The sequence below is a fragment of the Bison bison genome, unplaced genomic scaffold (genome assembly GCF_000754665.1).
Source record: "Bison bison bison isolate TAMUID 2011002044 unplaced genomic scaffold, Bison_UMD1.0 scf7180017864362, whole genome shotgun sequence".
Lineage (NCBI taxonomy): Eukaryota > Metazoa > Chordata > Mammalia > Artiodactyla > Bovidae > Bison > Bison bison.
The window spans coordinates 4,596,781-4,614,052 of NW_011494934.1; the positions used below are offsets into that span (position 1 = coordinate 4,596,781).

The 17,272-nt window shown below is 33.5% G+C and overlaps 1 protein-coding gene across 1 annotated transcript in view; it reads right to left on the reverse strand.

The window, feature by feature from the left end:
* The window catches only part of SENP6 (SUMO1/sentrin specific peptidase 6), a 122,388-nt gene that overhangs the window by 33,781 nt on the left and 71,335 nt on the right, over positions 1-17,272 (reverse strand). The window contains exons 10-15 of the mRNA XM_010855270.1: positions 15,306-15,454; positions 10,461-10,848; positions 4,986-5,224; positions 2,176-2,346; positions 1,205-1,238; positions 368-562 (exon numbers count right to left, since the gene is read on the reverse strand). Coding sequence (XP_010853572.1) covers positions 368-562; positions 1,205-1,238; positions 2,176-2,346; positions 4,986-5,224; positions 10,461-10,848; positions 15,306-15,454 — 1,176 coding nt within the window. The remainder of the gene's footprint in view (positions 1-367; positions 563-1,204; positions 1,239-2,175; positions 2,347-4,985; positions 5,225-10,460; positions 10,849-15,305; positions 15,455-17,272) is intronic.

Consider the following 17,272-nt stretch of genomic DNA (forward strand, 5'->3'; position numbering starts at 1 on the left):
TCAAACTTTCTATTCAGGCTAAGTTTTAAAGATTCCAACTTGATGGCTGATTTACAGTTACAACGTCTATCAGTACATTAAAACAAAACAAAACACCTCATTTTACTCAGATTATACAGTGTTAAATAAAGACTATGTATGTTTTGGGGTTTCAACCCATTTTGAAAACTTTCCAAATGGCTAAACCTGGGCTTTAACTTCAGAACTTCCATTTTCTATGGACTTTTCCTCTTCTATAAAATGAGGGAAGTAATATCTTATAATGTCATTATCAAGATTGTAGGTAAGACGAATATATCTAAGGTATCTATCAATATCAACTCAGTCTGCTAACCAGTGTATTGTACCTTTGCTCTACATAACTTACTTGTTAACTTATTTACTCCTTTACAGTCATTCCAAACTTTATCCTCCATGTTCATCTGCAGTTGCATGCTCAGCTTCTGATAAACTGCCGGCTTAGTCTGAAGAAACACTACTGGTAATTTTCGGACACTACACCATTCACATTTTGTTAGATCAGAGGTATTTAAAGTAATCCCTACAGGATCATTTTCTGGTTCTGGAGAAAAAACAAATGGAAATGGAAAAGGAATCAATTCTTAAGAGGGCAAAATCATGAATGGAGGAAACTGTAGGGAATTACAATTTTAAAGTACATATTTATTATGAAAAACTGAAAGTGAGAGTGTTAGTTGCTCAGTTGTGTCCGACTCCAAAACACCATGGACTGTAGCCTGCCACACTAACCTGTCCAAGGATTTTCCAGGCAAGAATAGTGGAGTGGGTAGCCATTCCCTTCTCCAAGACATCTTCTTGACTCAGGGATAGAACCTGGGTCTCCTGCACTGCAGGCAGATTCTTTACTATCTGAGCCATCAGGGAAGCCCCCAAATATTTATTATATTTTGTACATGGTAACTTTAGTGGGAAAATGAAGAAAAATCTTTGATCTTAAAGAAGTATCTAAATACATTTTTTCCCAGATGCAAAGAGAATTTTAATGAAGAATACTTAAAAACTTAAACATAGCTTCTGTGATGTTATAGTATGAAATTTCCACTCTTAAGGTATAAGGCCCTTTGTTATGATGCATGTAATAACTAATTATCTTAGTGAATTCTAAAAATAACATTTTTTATTCCAGTAAAGTGTTTTACTGTAAACAAAGCTTTAGTGAGCAGTAGGACATACAACAGCTTACCTTCTAGCTGTATCTTGATAAAATCTAAACAAAACTAAAAAATAAGATAAATTAGTAACAATCATAGATTTTGGGGGAAGATTTTGCTACAGAGACCCTAAATGACATGCTTTTGGGACTTAGCCTATAGAAGGCAGAAAAAGCGATCCATGTACTGCATTTGTCCATCTGACCTTTACAATACTGAGAATGATGCCAGCCCCTATTCATTAAAAAAATAGTTGGAAACACAGAATTAAGGACACCCGAGTTAAGAAGCCTTATAAAATAAGTACAGTAGTATTGGAAGATTAACAATGCATAGGATACATCAAAAAGAAAAAAAAAATATGACTTAGAAGGCAGATTAAAGAGATTATGTTATAATCTTAAATAGAAAATATACATTTGAATTGGACTGGTGGTAGCAGAATAAGAATGAGACAGGTATGAGAGGTAAGATAAAGGGACTAAAGAAAGTTCTTTGGCTTCTCTGGACACTGAACTAGTTCAAAAGCACAATGCCTCTTGGGCGGCCACCAAAGTCTAATAATCTATTTCTAGGAGTTACTATGTCATAAGACATTTTTCTGTAGACCCCAAAGCTTTTCAATTCTTCTTTCTCTCATAAAGTTCCTCAAAATACTGTTTTCATGCATTGGGCTGGCATGAGAATAAAACGGTAACACACAGGAGTGAATTCCAACTCAGTGAGAATAAACATTTTCCTATAATGATTATGCACTACTTTGAATATTATGTTATAATTTAAAAAATTTTTTTATCGGAATACATATGACCAAGTTTTTACCCACTAATTTTTATGGTGAGTAGCTATTTTTAATTGTGTATATTCCTAAAGCAAGTTGAAATCTTGAAATAATTGCAATGTTCTATTAAATATTTTAACTTACAAATTTTAACATATATTAGTCTTAGCCAAGAAATTCTGAATCTTATAATTGGTAGTAAAGAGCATAGTGTGTACTTACAATTACAGGTTCTATTAATAGTCGGAATAGTGTTCCTACTCGTATACTTCGACAGTTTAAAACTACGGTATCAGAGGAACTTTGGCAGCTTAAAGATACAGGATCAACTAAAGTTTCTTGAGAAATCACTTTGCGACGTTTTAGAGGTGTGGTGATAATAGAATTACCAAACTGAAAAAGGAAAAAATTTTTCACTTAGTAAGTTACTAAAACAAGACTGTAAACTAAGTAGACATAGCAAAGAAGACCCAACAGAAGAAATGTAATTATCAAAACATAAAATTGATTTTACTTCAACAGTGCTACATGAGTATTTATTGATTTTATAACAGTAACAGTAAACTCTTCCTGTTCCATCTTGCTACTTTACCTAGTTATTATGTGAAGCTCCAGTAACAGCCCAGCAGTCAGAAATGGTACTTTAGGAATCAGACAGCTCAAATCAGACAGTTCAAATCAGTTTGAATTGGGTTCAAAACACAGTTTTACTACCTTTCAATGATTTGATCTTGTAAAACTTATATAATAACTTCTAAACTAAAAATTTTGGTTTCCTAAACTAAAATGTTAACAGTATTTACTCAAATGAGCTAATGCATGTAAGTAGCTTAGCATGGTGCTTCATGCATGGTAAAATGCTGGATAAAAGTTATCTAGTAAGAGTGGTAGTAGTTGCTGTATTTGGATTAAATTAGCAGCTCTTTAGAAAACTGATAATTTAGGAAAATGGCTATTTACATTATAAAATGATGGTTCTTTATATATTAAAAACTATTAAATGACTTGATCTGTTAAATTAAGATTTCACAGTCATTCCCAAATGCAAATTAATCATAATATAAAAGTGTCTTTACAAGTATATATTTAAATGTAATTAAAAGTAAAGATGTCAAAATCCTTATCATTAAAAAAAAAAAGATCTTGATTAAAACGAATATTTTCCCAGGTTATTAACAGATATCTATTAGAGAGGTTTAAAACTTTAGCTTTAGAATTATTTCTTCAAATGAGATTTTACTTAGCTCAATAGTTAAGTTAGGTAATTTCCAGCAATCTAACACTTAAAAATATATTTTAATTTCTTTTTTTGTACCTTACTTAAAAAAAAAAAAAAAACACCTCTTATTTATACCCTTTACTCATTTTTCTATAGTTGCTTCTATTTTTTGATTTTTAAGAAATCAAAACTATGTAAAGGACCAACTTATACTGTCACATATTTCACTATTTTTTCCCATTTGCATTACCTATTAAATTCTGTGGATGGTGTTTTGGTTCACTGTATTGTACTTTCCATTGAAACAAATATATTCATCTCTTCATTTATTACTTTGCTTGTGCTGAAATGTTTGGAAAGGCATTTCCTAAGATTACACTAAAACTATCAACCTATATTTTTTCTATTATTATAGTTACTTTTGGTTTTTTCATTTCTTACTGATCCCATCTTAACAATCAAATATGTATGTTTTCATATTTTAATCTACAACTTTCCAAATTCCTGACATATATACATACAACTTTTTAACGTACAAATTTATTTTTTAGGTTCTTTTTACAAAAATAAGAAAATATGCACGTAATTTCTGCATCTTGGTATTCTCACTAAACAGTGCCATGTAGAAAATCCTAAGCCATTGATACAGCTCCAATTTTCATTGACAGTGGCTGAGTAATAGTCCATGGTACATATATACTAGAGTTTCTTCAGTAATTTCTATGAAAGTGAAAGTGAAAGTGAAGTCTCTGTCGTGTCCTACTCTTTGCAACCCTGTGGACTGTACCCTACCAGGCTCCTCTCTCCATGGGATTCTCCAGGCAAGAATACTGGAGTGGGTTGCCATTTCCTTCTCCAGGGGATATTCCCAACCCAGGGATCAAACCCAGGTCTCCCACATTGCAGGCAGACGCTTTAACCTCTGAGCCACCAGGGAAGTCCCAATGTAATTTCTGTATCAATCATTAAAATGATTGTTTGCTAATAATTATATTTATATATATAATCAAAGCACTGGAGGTTAAAGAGTCCTTTGAGTCTAGGGAATGAATTACTTGGTCATTCAGTATACATTTTAAATATTTTAGTAGATACTTTTACTCTTTTTCCAAAAGGCCACAACTTACCTTTTTTTCATCAACATATAAGGAAAGTACCCTTTACCTTGGATTTTTGCCAATATATGTGTTAAGTGATTTTGCATCAATTGTGAAAGTTTGTTAAGTATATGGTTATATTTCATTTTCTTTGATATGTACTTTTCCTATAAAAGGTTTATTATCTGAATTTCTCTTCTTTTGGTCTATTCCTATCTTTTTTTAAATTTTCTTTTTCCTTCTTTTAAAAGTTCTTGGTTTATTATAGACATCAGCGTAGTTTACCTGCATTACAAATATTCATTTCTAGACCTACTGTTGATTGACAGAATTTCTTTTGTCATCTAAATATTTTAAAAATTTTACTGTAAAACATAAATTATACTAAAACCATATTATGCTATTAATGAAATATACCCAAGTTAAAATGACCTTACTGTCTACTAGATTATATAAATATGTTTTACACTTATATTTTGCTTACTAAAGGTTGATGTTGTTTCTTTTTGTTGAATTTTTACACTTTAAGCCTTTAATTAAAATATATTTTTGTGTATGCTTTAATGTTCTTTCAATAATCTTCCCAGTGTTATTTTAAGTTCTACTTAATGAATAATTCATTTTTTCCTATTGATACCACGAAATTATCCTTGCCCCCCAAATATTTACATATCAAAGCAGAAATCTGAATAAATGTTAATAAATGTGAAAAGTACCTGGTCTTTCATTCTTGCTTTTCTTGGCAATATAACTGTATTTAATTCTGAATCTGCTGGAATGCTTCTTAGTTCATGCTCTATTCTACAAGTGTTTTCATTTAGTGCTGCTTCTACTTTTCCCGTGGATGGTGCTGGGGAAGAACATGCTGAATCAGCAGGTTGAGGAGAGATGCTTTCTCTTCTGTTAGTCCTGTCATTGTCATCATCATCATCATCATCATCACTGGACAAAATGACTATAAAGAAAGTGTTAAGTACTTCAGGTATTTCATTCTTGTCAGTTAAAAATGTAAGTACATGACAAAAGTTGGAAATATACCAAATCTGCTTTGGATCTCCTCCTGATCTGAGATTAATAAAAATGAAGATACAATCCATTCTATCTGATGAAAAGTTAAATTTGTAGAGCAATTAGAACTGGCATTTTTTATATAACATACAAATGTAAAATTTATTCTACAATTCATCACAATCACCCACAGAGAAACATAGACAAGTTACAACAAAACTTGTATGTTTATCATTAGGTCTATTTCAGAGTTCCAGAAAGTCTTAGGTATGAAGACAATTTGCATACAAATTATTCATAAAATAGCATGCATTTAAAAAGTCTGTAAGACTGCATGTGATCAAACAATTTTTATCTCACACAAGAAATCACTAATATCATTACTAGTCTTTGGGAGAACTTGAACCAGTGCCTGGAAGTGAAAGTCACTCAGTAGTGTCTGATTCTTTGTGACCCCACGGACTATACAGTTCATGGAATTCTCTAGGCCAAAATATTGGAGTGGGTAGCCTTTCCCTTCTCCAGGGGATCGTCCCAACCCAGGGACCAAACCCAGGTCTCCTGCATTGCAGGTGAATTTTTTACCAGCTGATCCAAAATTATTGGACCAATGCCTAATATGCAATAAATCTTGCTGAGTAAATGAACATGGGTAAGATATTACATGAAGGTAATTTGCTCTTATACCATGTACTTATTACTGAATCTTTTCAAACTCATCTCTATATCAAATTCTGCAGGGCCAGCATACTGCACTTGCAAAATCCTAACTCCTTACTCTGGTTCATACATGTATGTAATTTGGACCCAGGCTACTTTCTCATACTACTTCATTTTTTCCTCTTTCTGTTTCACCAACACCAGCTTGTTTCTCTCTGACTGTAATTCTCCTAACACTTTTGCACTTTTGCCATCAAATAAGTGGTTTAAATACCACTTTTTGATTAACTACCCAATCTAAAGTAAGCACACAGGTACTTGCTTATTCACATTAACTAATTTAAATTTCTGTTGTCTTTTGCTGTGGATGTACATTACTCATTTGTTTCTCCCACTAAAATAAAGTATAAAGAACAAGAATATTGCCTTGTTTACTGCTATATTCCCAGTGTCCAAAATACTATCTGGTAAAGAAAGTCATGTGTTGAAGAATATAAAAATTTGTAGGAGCAATTCTGTTTTCCCCTATCATACATCATAAACATAAATGCTTAGTTATTATTTCTGAGTCATATAACAAGTCCCAGAGAGGAAGCACCACCAGCATCACACCATTCATCTTTTTAATTCTGCTATCCAATCTCAAATGTTTTTCAGAAGTGATATTTTATTAACAGAAAATGTAACAGGCCAGATTAGAAGGCCCAAGACCCTAGTTTTCAAGTCAGTTTATACACACTTGAAAGTTAGGGTCTTGCCACTTACTAGTCATTTGCCTCAGTTTCTCCTCTGCGATATAGGGGACAACAAAGTCTTAGGAACAAATGATTTAATGTGCCAAAGATTTATTAGCATAGTACCTGACGTATAAAAGCTTTAGAAAAATTCTTATTTTTCTAAATAAAAAAACTGCTTATATTGTTTATCAAGAGCTACACAGAAGCACATATTAAACAGTAAGCCTAGTGTTCAATCTACAGTCATTTTTTTGTGCTTCGGGAACATTAAAACTTCTATATCTGCTCTATCAAAAACTTATTTTAAAGCTTCAATGCCACAACAGATAGACCTGTACTACATAGTTCTTGTTTTATTAAAGTAAATGAGGGTTGTGCTCAATGTCACCGTAATAACAAAGCAAACAGGGAGAGAGTATGCGAAGATGATAATAGTTAAAGAGCTGTTCTTATAACTGCTTTAATTCTCTACAAAATATGGAATATATTCTACATAAGTATATACCTAAAATTCTGCATCAGAGTCTGCTATGAACTAAATTCTGTCCCTTTAAAATCCACATACTGAAGTCCTAATCCCCAGCATGGCTGTATATGGAAATAGGGCCTATAGAGAGATAATAAAGGTTACATGGTCTTAAAGGTGAAGCCTTAATCTGATAGGACTGGTGTCACAGGAAAAAGAGATGCCAGAAATCTCTCTCCCTCTCTGTGCAAGCACAAAAGGAAGGGCATGTAAAGACACAGCAAGAAAGTGGCTGTCTGCAAGCCTGGAAGAGAGGCCTCCACCAGACACCAATCCTGATGGCACCTTAATCTTGGACTTCCAGCATCCAGAACTGTAAGACAATAAATTTAAGCCCACTCAGTCTGTGGTATTCTGTTATGGCAAGCTAAGCAGACTAATACTGGTCTCTGCATTTACATTCCAAACTTGTTCCCATAGAAATCAGGCTATCTTCTTTCTCACCTCATTCTAGGCAGTATTCAAGTTTCTTTATCAAGTAACTTTTCTACCTACCTATCTAAAATTCTATGATCTAAAACTGCAAGCTTCTTCATTGTGACACTTGTCACTATTTCCCAGAACTGCTTCACTTTTCTACCAGCATTTATCACTACTTGAGACACTGTACATTTTATTTACTATGTGACCACCAAAGACAGAACAAAAGCTTCATAATAATAAATCATTTTAATAGGAACACAAATTTAAGAATGATGAAGTATATAAACAAAAGAGACTTTGAAACCAGAAAAATCATTAAAAAAAAAAATCTAAACTCCAACAGCCCATATGTATATAACAATGAGAAGCCTTAAGCATAGATTGCCTCATTTATAGAGTAGGGTTGCATTAGTAACTACCTCACAGGATTGTAAAAACCAAACTAAACTGGTTAGTATATAAACTTTTATAAGCAGGACCAATAAGCATGTAATAAATATCTTAAAACAGAAAATATTTTTTCTATATACGTTACTGAGAAATATGGTTTTTAGTTTTTCTGGAGGGGAGGGAAACAAAATTAGGCTTTATGGTTTTAATTCATAGTAAACTGCTTAAGGCACCTCAAAACCACATAGATTCACTTTGTTTTTTTTTTTACTTACCAACTCAGTCTTACTAACTTCCAGTTCCCCTCATCCTGGAAATCTCAGCAAGCTGAGTTTCCAGCATAGAAGTCTGGCTCAGAATAATATTCAGTAATTGCATAATAAGTTTTAGAGTTCTATTGATATCTTACATTAAAATTTTACACAACAACCTCACCATTAGGAAATATTCAAATGATATTAACATATTTAATATTCCACTGGTATAACATTAAAATGTGTCATAAAATATTCATATTCAACATAGACATCCTCATAACATAACAGAGTGTTGGCTTGACAGCTATCATACAGAAATTCCTTTACAAATCAAGCTCTTTTGGAAAATAAGCTAATATACTGGTATAGGTTAAGGTTTCTCACATTGAATTAAAATAGGACTTGATATATTTTTGAGGTTGAAAAACTTGATTTTATCCCTTTTATAAGGTGGAGCTTTTCTGTGAGAGAGGAGGTGGATATCATTATGAACTAACTGTGACATATTTCACATATTTCAATGCATAGTAGTTATGGTTCCTTTTGTGGCCCAAGCAGATTCAGTCTTGGTCACTGAGAGGAGCCTTTTCATCTTAGCTATGTGCTTCTGACATACCCTTAGTTGTTTGTGACTGTTTCCACGCTTCCTGATACAACTCAATGACTGAGATTTATCTCCTACATTTGTGTTCCAGACCTAGAGTCAGCCATTTCTCTGAAGAGCTCTGATTCCTTTCAGTGGAAAATGGTATTCAGAAACACAGATATGGGATATGGGAACTAAAGTTGTTTTTATACAAGGTTTGCTTACTGTTTCCAGGCATATTTTATGGGTAAAGCTAAGAGATACTTTCTATTCAATAGAAAATATTGATTAAGTTTCAGTATTATCTCCAATTCAAATTCGAAGTTAGTTATTTTTACTTCTTTGGTTTTACTTTTGTATTCATTTTCTCCAATACTGAACATCTTGGGTTCTGGAGACAGTAATATAATTGCTGGCTTGTTTTATCAATATGTATTTAAAAACAGCAATATTATTATTAATAAAATTACTGAATCCAGTTAGGAATTTCTCTGGAGTTTTATTTAAACATTAAGGATGCACAGCTACAATATTATTTTAATTTAAATTAATTTGAGATAATTCTGTGCGTTCAAGCCACCAACAAGGTATATAAATTCTCCTATCCATCACAAATGGAGAAGGCAATGGCACCCCACTCCAGCACTCTTGCCTGGAAAATCCCATGGACGGAGGAGCCTGGTGGGCTGCAGTCCATGGGGTCGCTAGAGTCGGACACGACTGAGCGACTTCACTTTCACTTTTCACTTTCATGCACTGGAGAAGGCAATGGCAACCCACTCCAGTGTTCTTGCCTGGAGAATCCCAGGGACGGGGGAGCCTAGTGGGCTGCCGTCTATGGGGTTGCACAAAGTCGGACACGACTGAAATGACTTAGCAGCAGCAGCAGCATCCATCACAAATAAAGAGTAGCATACTATAAACTCTGATCTGCACCTTGCTTTAATTCATTTGATAAAACAGCTTAAAAATCATTCTATACAATATTAAGTTAGTTTCCCCCCCTTTCCAGCTACCTACACTGAAGTTTATTTAATCAGTCTATGACTGTTTCCAATCTTATGCTATTTATTACAAAAAGGACTGCATTTCATATACATACACATATGTACATGTGAATAAAGACAGGAAAAGGATTTAGAGGAGGAACAACAGTAGTAAGGGAGTGAATTTTCAGAGTCCTTTCTTTTGTCAAATGCTTTATTAAGCTATGCTAGGCACTTCATGTTATTTTTAAATTTACTCCCTCAATAACACTACCTAGGCAGGAAATATATCCACTTACAGATCAGAGAGATTAAAGTAACTGAGTCAAAGTTAGAAAGTTGGTTCTAACTGGCAGCTGACCTAAGACTAGGGCCAAGATCTATGCTCTTTTTTTCAAAAACTACTTAAAATGGATAGGGTAAGGACAAAGTCTAAGTCAGTTACTATTTTTCAATTACATGGGCAGTTTTAATAATCTACCCAAAAAGCATGTCATGTAACCAATACAAAAAGCCTTTTAAAACTATACTTCAGAAATATGCTCATGCTCACATTAAAAATATATGTGAAAAATATTAGACTCATATAAGCAATACTAAAAAGAGTAAAATACTTACTTGGATCATTTAGGTCTGACAGGCTTGTTTTCCTTTCTTTCAGGTTTGTGATTTTGGCTACTTTTGCCCTAGACAAAATGACTTTCCCATTAGTATGTAAATAATTCTGTCCACTCTCATCACAACTCACAATAATATCAATTGGAATCTTTCCCACACTGTTGCCATAAAACTTCTTGGCTGGTAATATTGTGTTTTGTGACTTCTGTCCTCCAGAATTCTGATGAATTGATGTTCTTAATGATAATCCAGCAGAGTCATTCAAAGTTATAGCTTGTCTGCAATTTCTCTGCAAATCCTTAGAAAAAGGAATACCACAACTTTGGCATTTGGTCTGATTTTCTTTTTCTTTCCCACATTTTGGACAAAATTCACACTGTTTAGAAACCTTAAAATGCAAAAGAAAGAAAAGGAAAAAAAAAAGACTTTGGCATTTTATTTCAACATCATGGAACAACAACAACAATAATCTCAAAATTATTCTCCTATTTCTCATCACCATCGCTATGGCTACCACAAAATCCTGAATGTTACTTGGGATTTAGCATCACAATGCTGGAAGGAATTTTTGAAACCATCTAGTCCAGCAGTCTTCAAATCAGACTATGTATATTCCTCAAGGGCTACATAAAGATTTTCTAAGGCATACAGGGCATAAATAATCTTAAGGTAATCAATATTTAGATGTTCAGGTCACACATATAACCCTTCTAAAAACTGCTCTGATTATGCTTATGTCAAAGTATCACCTGCCACAACTGTTCTTCTCATACTTTAAAAAAAAAAAAAGAATCCTAAATCCATCTTCCATTTGAAATATTAAAATGGCATATGGCCCTAGGGTATAAAAATCACCAAACAAAACAGAAAGATAATGTTACATGCTGGAAAAATGAATTGATTCTAAGTTCTGGTTAAGACAATCTTTTACAAGGTAATTTATTTCTAAATTATCAGTGCTACAAAAATAGTTCAAGGAAGGCCCAATCTAGGCCTCTTACAATTATGATACCATTAAAGAAGTTTTTTTGACAGTAGAGTATCATACGATTTTGAAGCCTATAATGTAGAAGGAGTTGAAGGTATTTGGTGATATTACTGTAATAAAGCTCTTTCCATACTCATGTACCTATTTATGTGAACAAGGTTCTTCAGCACTTACATCTGTAAGAAGGAAAATATGAATAGATGCCGCATCCAGTTTCAATATGTAACATAATATTCATCCAGGGACATATAAAATAATTGAAAAAAATAGTCTGTCTCTAATTAAAAGATGCACTTCCAACCATTTTGCTTTTACATCAAACTATTCATCAAACTTTGTATAAAATATATGGTTTTAATCAATTATATACTATTAAGAAGTGTATATTATTAATTTGGATGTGCCCAGATCCATATATGAGGAGACTGATCTAAATATTCTATTTTAAAAGGTTAATTCCTTTTCACTGTGTCAACTATTACATCCTATGTGACCTTTTAAATTCAGGATGAAAAATGCTCAATGTCAACTTAAGAATACATAAGAGGATAATATAATCATTTAAAATTCTTTTAGGTGACAGAAGACATCAAGTAGTTGCAGGACCAACAGATATGTGGTAATTATATATGATTAAATGTGAAGGATTACATTTCAAAATTCACCAAACTGAATGCTTAAGTTCTATGTATTTTTATTTTATGTAAATTTATGACTCAAAAGTATGTACACAAGCAAAAACGGCCTATAAAGACCACTACTCTAGACTTACCTGTTTGCTGTAAAGAATGAAAAAAACTGACAGAGAAATTGCTAACTTTGCCCAACTGACCATGACAAAGCTGTTCTATTATACCATGTTACCTATTTGAGGGTCTACCCCAGACAACAAAAAGGAATGAAATTTGTTACCCAGATAACACAAAGGAATGAAAACCAACCAGGGCAAAATTAAACTTAATAGGTACATCATCAGCTCGGCATATGTAGATTGTACTTTTTTTTTCCCCCTCTGCCAAGACATAAAGAATTCAATTATGCTATTTTGAATGCATATAAGTTATGTGAACAACTGGTTAGATACAAAGGAGCAGTCCCTACCTACATACTACCCCGTGATGAAATATCTAAATCTCTTTAAAAAAAAAAAAAATCTAAACCCCCTCATTTTCATGATGAACATAGATCTCCACATTTAGCTAGGCTTTAAACACATCCATTTATGTGAAAACTAGACCCTCATTTGTCACAGTGGGAGTCAGCTCTATGTAAGCTAATTCTGTCTTTTATTAAGAATCAAGGATATCATCAAGCTGGGTTCAGACTGGCTCCAATACTTTAGTGTCTATAATAAAGGGTAGATTTCAATAAAAAGAACCCTATGGAAAAACAATACTTTCACATATTTGCTTTTATAAAATTGATACTGAAACAGAAAAAGACTTCCCTACTATTAAAAATTTTAATCTTAAAATATAGAAGAACTATATCATGAGCTAGTATCATATGCCATCCACAGGCTAAGAAACACCTATCTTAGAACTACTTGCAGCAATTAGGAACAAAATGCAGATCAGCTTAACCAAACATGGTATTACACTGTTCACGATAAAAACTAGAGATTAAGAATTTTATCAACCTGGTGATCAAAAGACTAGAATCTCAACATTATTCAATTATTTTTAGTAAAGTAGCAAATTTTCTTAACAGTTTTATGTTAAATATAAATTCCTTCAGAAAACAAAGATTAATTAAAGTGTCATTTCCCCCTTCTTTGGTCAATGGAACACTTTAAAATAAATCCAAATCTCATTATCACATATTATCTGCCAGCCTATACACATTAATAATAACCTGTATACTTAATAAGCATGTCTTTCATGAGACACCACTGAGACAATGTCATATTTTGTTAAGTATTCTGAACACTGTTATAATCTCATTAAATACCAAAGACTTCATTTTCTTACAAGCAGTATGTAATGTGAAATTTCACAGACTATACATGGAAAGAAAAACCATTAATCTTGTTCAAAAATTTAAAATTACATAGAGGATGGCTACAATCTATTCTTTATCTCCACTAAGAAAAGAATAAGTGGCACAGAAGTAAAGAGTAAAAAGAAAGAAAATATATTTTCGATGTTAAAAAAAAATGCTGAGGCTTTTAGCTGGCACGCCTAGGCAAGGAAGGACAGTGTGTGTGTGGGAAGAAGCTTTCTTCTTTCTTCCTCCTTTCCAGGGGTCCCGCAAAGGGCTAAGCAGTGTGGGTGATGACAGCATAGCCCAAGCCAATCTTAGGCTTGCGTGCCAGAAGACTGGTCACAGAAAACCCAACTGAGCAAATACACTGGAGATAATGGAAGACAGGTTTCTCAGTCAGAGAAGGGAGTTACAAAAACATGCAAAGCACAAAAGGCTAAAATAAACACTGTGGTGTTGGACTAGAATTGGAGTTATCAATGTAAACTCATGAATTTTAATATATACTAAATATTAACACGTATATACACAAATATTCCTAGTTCAGTCTGCTGAGAGGGCCTACATTTGACACCCAGTAGCAACAAGCACAACTACTGCCCAAATATCTTCCGAAATCACTTATACAAACAATGATTCCTTGGAGAAATGCATGACTACAGAGCTGATACAGAGAAATACAAAGAAATCTAGACCACCTGGTTATACCAGAAGACAGGTACTCAAATAATGATGGGGATATGTCAAAAAGAAAACAGCCAGCTTGAAGAACTTTCCATGGGCCAAATCTAGGGCAATTTGAGCATCAAAATAAACAACGACACTTGTGGAGAATAACCTTTCTGAGAAAAATAAGAATCCATGTCTCCACGCTGATAAAAATAGAAACTATGGTAAATGTGGGATAAGCAAAAACTCTTATTAACAAGTAAGTATAGAAATACTAGAAACCTCCCAGGTGGCTCAGTGGTAAAGAATCCGCTTGCCAATGCAGGAGATGCAAGTTAGATCCCTGGGTCGGGAAGATTCCCTAGAGTAGGAAATGGCAACTTGCTCCAGTATTCTTGCCTGGAAAATTCCATGGACTGAGAAGCCTGGCGGGTTATAGTCCATAGAGTCAGAGTCAGACATGAAATGAGTGACTGAGTACACAGAAATACCTATTAAAAACACCTACTAAAATACCTGGAATAATCTAGAAGAGTACATCTTAAACAAGATAAAAGTGAGTATCAGCAATAATGTCAAAATCAACATTATATACTTCCTGATATGATGCAATAAGATCATAGCATCACCTCTGAGGAATCTTGAAAAATGTATAAATGATGAAGAACCTGCAGACCAATTCAACTTGAGGTACAAAATAAGTGGCCTGTATTTCTTACAAATATCAAGGTTAGGAATGACGAAGGAACATTAAGGAATTATTCCAGATTAAAGAAGACTGAAGATCGCCACAACTCAACGTAACATGATCCTGAACTGGATTCTGTTTCCATAAAGGACATGGTTAGAGAAAATGTGAATGGAGTTTGTGCATTAGATGATAATTCTGGATCCATATTAATTAAACATTTTTGACAGTTGTACTCTGGTTATATGAGAATTTTATTTTAAAAAAATTCTGATCGAGAGCAATTATGTGAAGTATGGTATAGGGAAGTGTTCATACGTCTTTTCAGAAAGATATATATTCTGGACTTGTGACAATTGAAAAATGACCTAATGAAGGCAGACAAGTTTTCCAAAGTAACCTTTTCCAGTTCTCTTCCAATCCTATTTGAAAAGATCACCAGAATTTAATAAGTACTAAAAATAGTATTAATAAAAATACCAACTGATTAGCAGCAAAGAATGATTTCTCTACCCACCTCTAAATCAGTTAAACATTTTTTGGAAGCAGGAGACAGAGAAGGTGGGGTAGACTGATATGTACTACTGTGACGTTTCTGTGCAACTTTCCTTTTAATTTCAGACTCCAGGTGTGATTCAGACTCTTCTGTTTTTTTCATTATACGATCTAAAAAACAAAATAGGGGGAAAGTACTAAAATTAAACTTTATAAATTTCTCATTTTTCACTATGAAAAAAATACTAACTCATATTATCAAATGATGTTTTAGCTAAAAGAAACTAATGTTTCAATATGTACAATAGAGAAAAATAGAACTTTAGGCCACAGCCAGTAGCCATCTCCTGGTTGCTCTTGTCTGTCCTTCACCAGGATCCCTTTCCACCCGCTCTACCATGTACCATTTTCAAGTGTACCAATATTCTGTTCAGCTTGTTCTGTGCTACTAAGGCAACAGAGCACCTTCTGCACTGAATCACACACACGTTTCTTTTTCCTATGTTACTGTTCTTAGATCAGTAATGAGAAAAATATGAATTCAAATGTTGGGCACAACTGTTTCGATAAAGGAAAATAATTCTCAATTTAATGGTTTTTTAAATTCAAGACACACAAAAGAGAATTTTCGTCATTATTTTTCAATGTAAAGTCAATCATTTCATTTCTAATTAATTCATAATTAGAATTGTAAAACGATTTCACAAATTCCAAACAGAACAATTTAAAATTCATTACAATTTGACTTCATCAGCAAAGAAAACTGAACATGTATCTAAATCAAAAGTTAACGAACCTACGCTGATGACTAATTCATGTTGTTGTATGGCAGAAACCAACACAACATTGTAAAGCAATTATCCTCCAATTAAAAATAAAATGAAAAGGCATTAAAAGTTAATAAATCTAAAACAAAAGTGTTCTACCTGCATAATCCCAAGTATGTTAAATATTTCCATTTTCCTATCTTTTAACATCCTCTAAAACTGTCTTAAGAAACCCATGCAATTATTGTTGCTTGGTGCAATCACAGAGTTCCACCTCCTCGGCATCTGCTCGGTCAGAATACCTGTATTTTCCTGGACACTGAAGCTAGAAATCTAAGTAATCGCTGACTTGTCCAGTGAGTCCTTCCTCACAGTCAAGGGAATTCTACTAGTCAAGAGTCTTAAACTCATTCCTTCCTCTCCAACTCCACTGCTGCTACATTTCAGATGCTTAACTCCTGCCTCAATCGGTCTCCCTCATTCCAATTTTGTTTGCTTCAAATCATTCTCCACTACTGCCAAAGTGATCTTTCAAATGATCTAATCATTCTAATGTTTAAAGTGTTAGTCACACAGTCATGTCTGACTCTTTGTGACCCCAAAGACTGTAGGTTTCTCTGTCTATGGGATTTTCCAGGCAAGAATGCTGGAGTGGGTTGGCATTTCATTCTCCCTAATGCTGAAAATCTTTCAATAATTTCAGTAGCTTAGGAAAAAAGTCTAAACCCCATATCTTAGCAAGGTGAAGTTTGTATTGATGTTCCAGTCTTAATTTAAACAAAAACAAAAACACTCTACCTCAAAGAAGTGCATTTCTCCAGGGTATTTTCTTTCTCACCCTCATATATATGTCATTCTCTTTGCAAGCAAAGTCCTCCCTATTTATCTAGTAAATTCAAACTATTCTTCATTAAGAAGCTCCTCTGGCCCACACTATGCATGATGAAGCACATCCTCAGAGCTTCCACAGCACTTTCTCCATACTTCTATTAGCACTCATTTTATTCTCTGCTAATTATTTACACTGATCTGTTTCCTCCATTATACTGTCGGCTCTGAAAAGGTAGAAATAATGTTTTACTCACATGTTTTCTCAGTGTTTAGAAACTGCACAAGGCAAGGGCTCAAAACATGTTTACTGGATTAATGAATCACATTACAAAACATCATATGTCACAAGTTTTAGTAACAGATCTAGATATGTCAGGACTCAGCCAGGGAG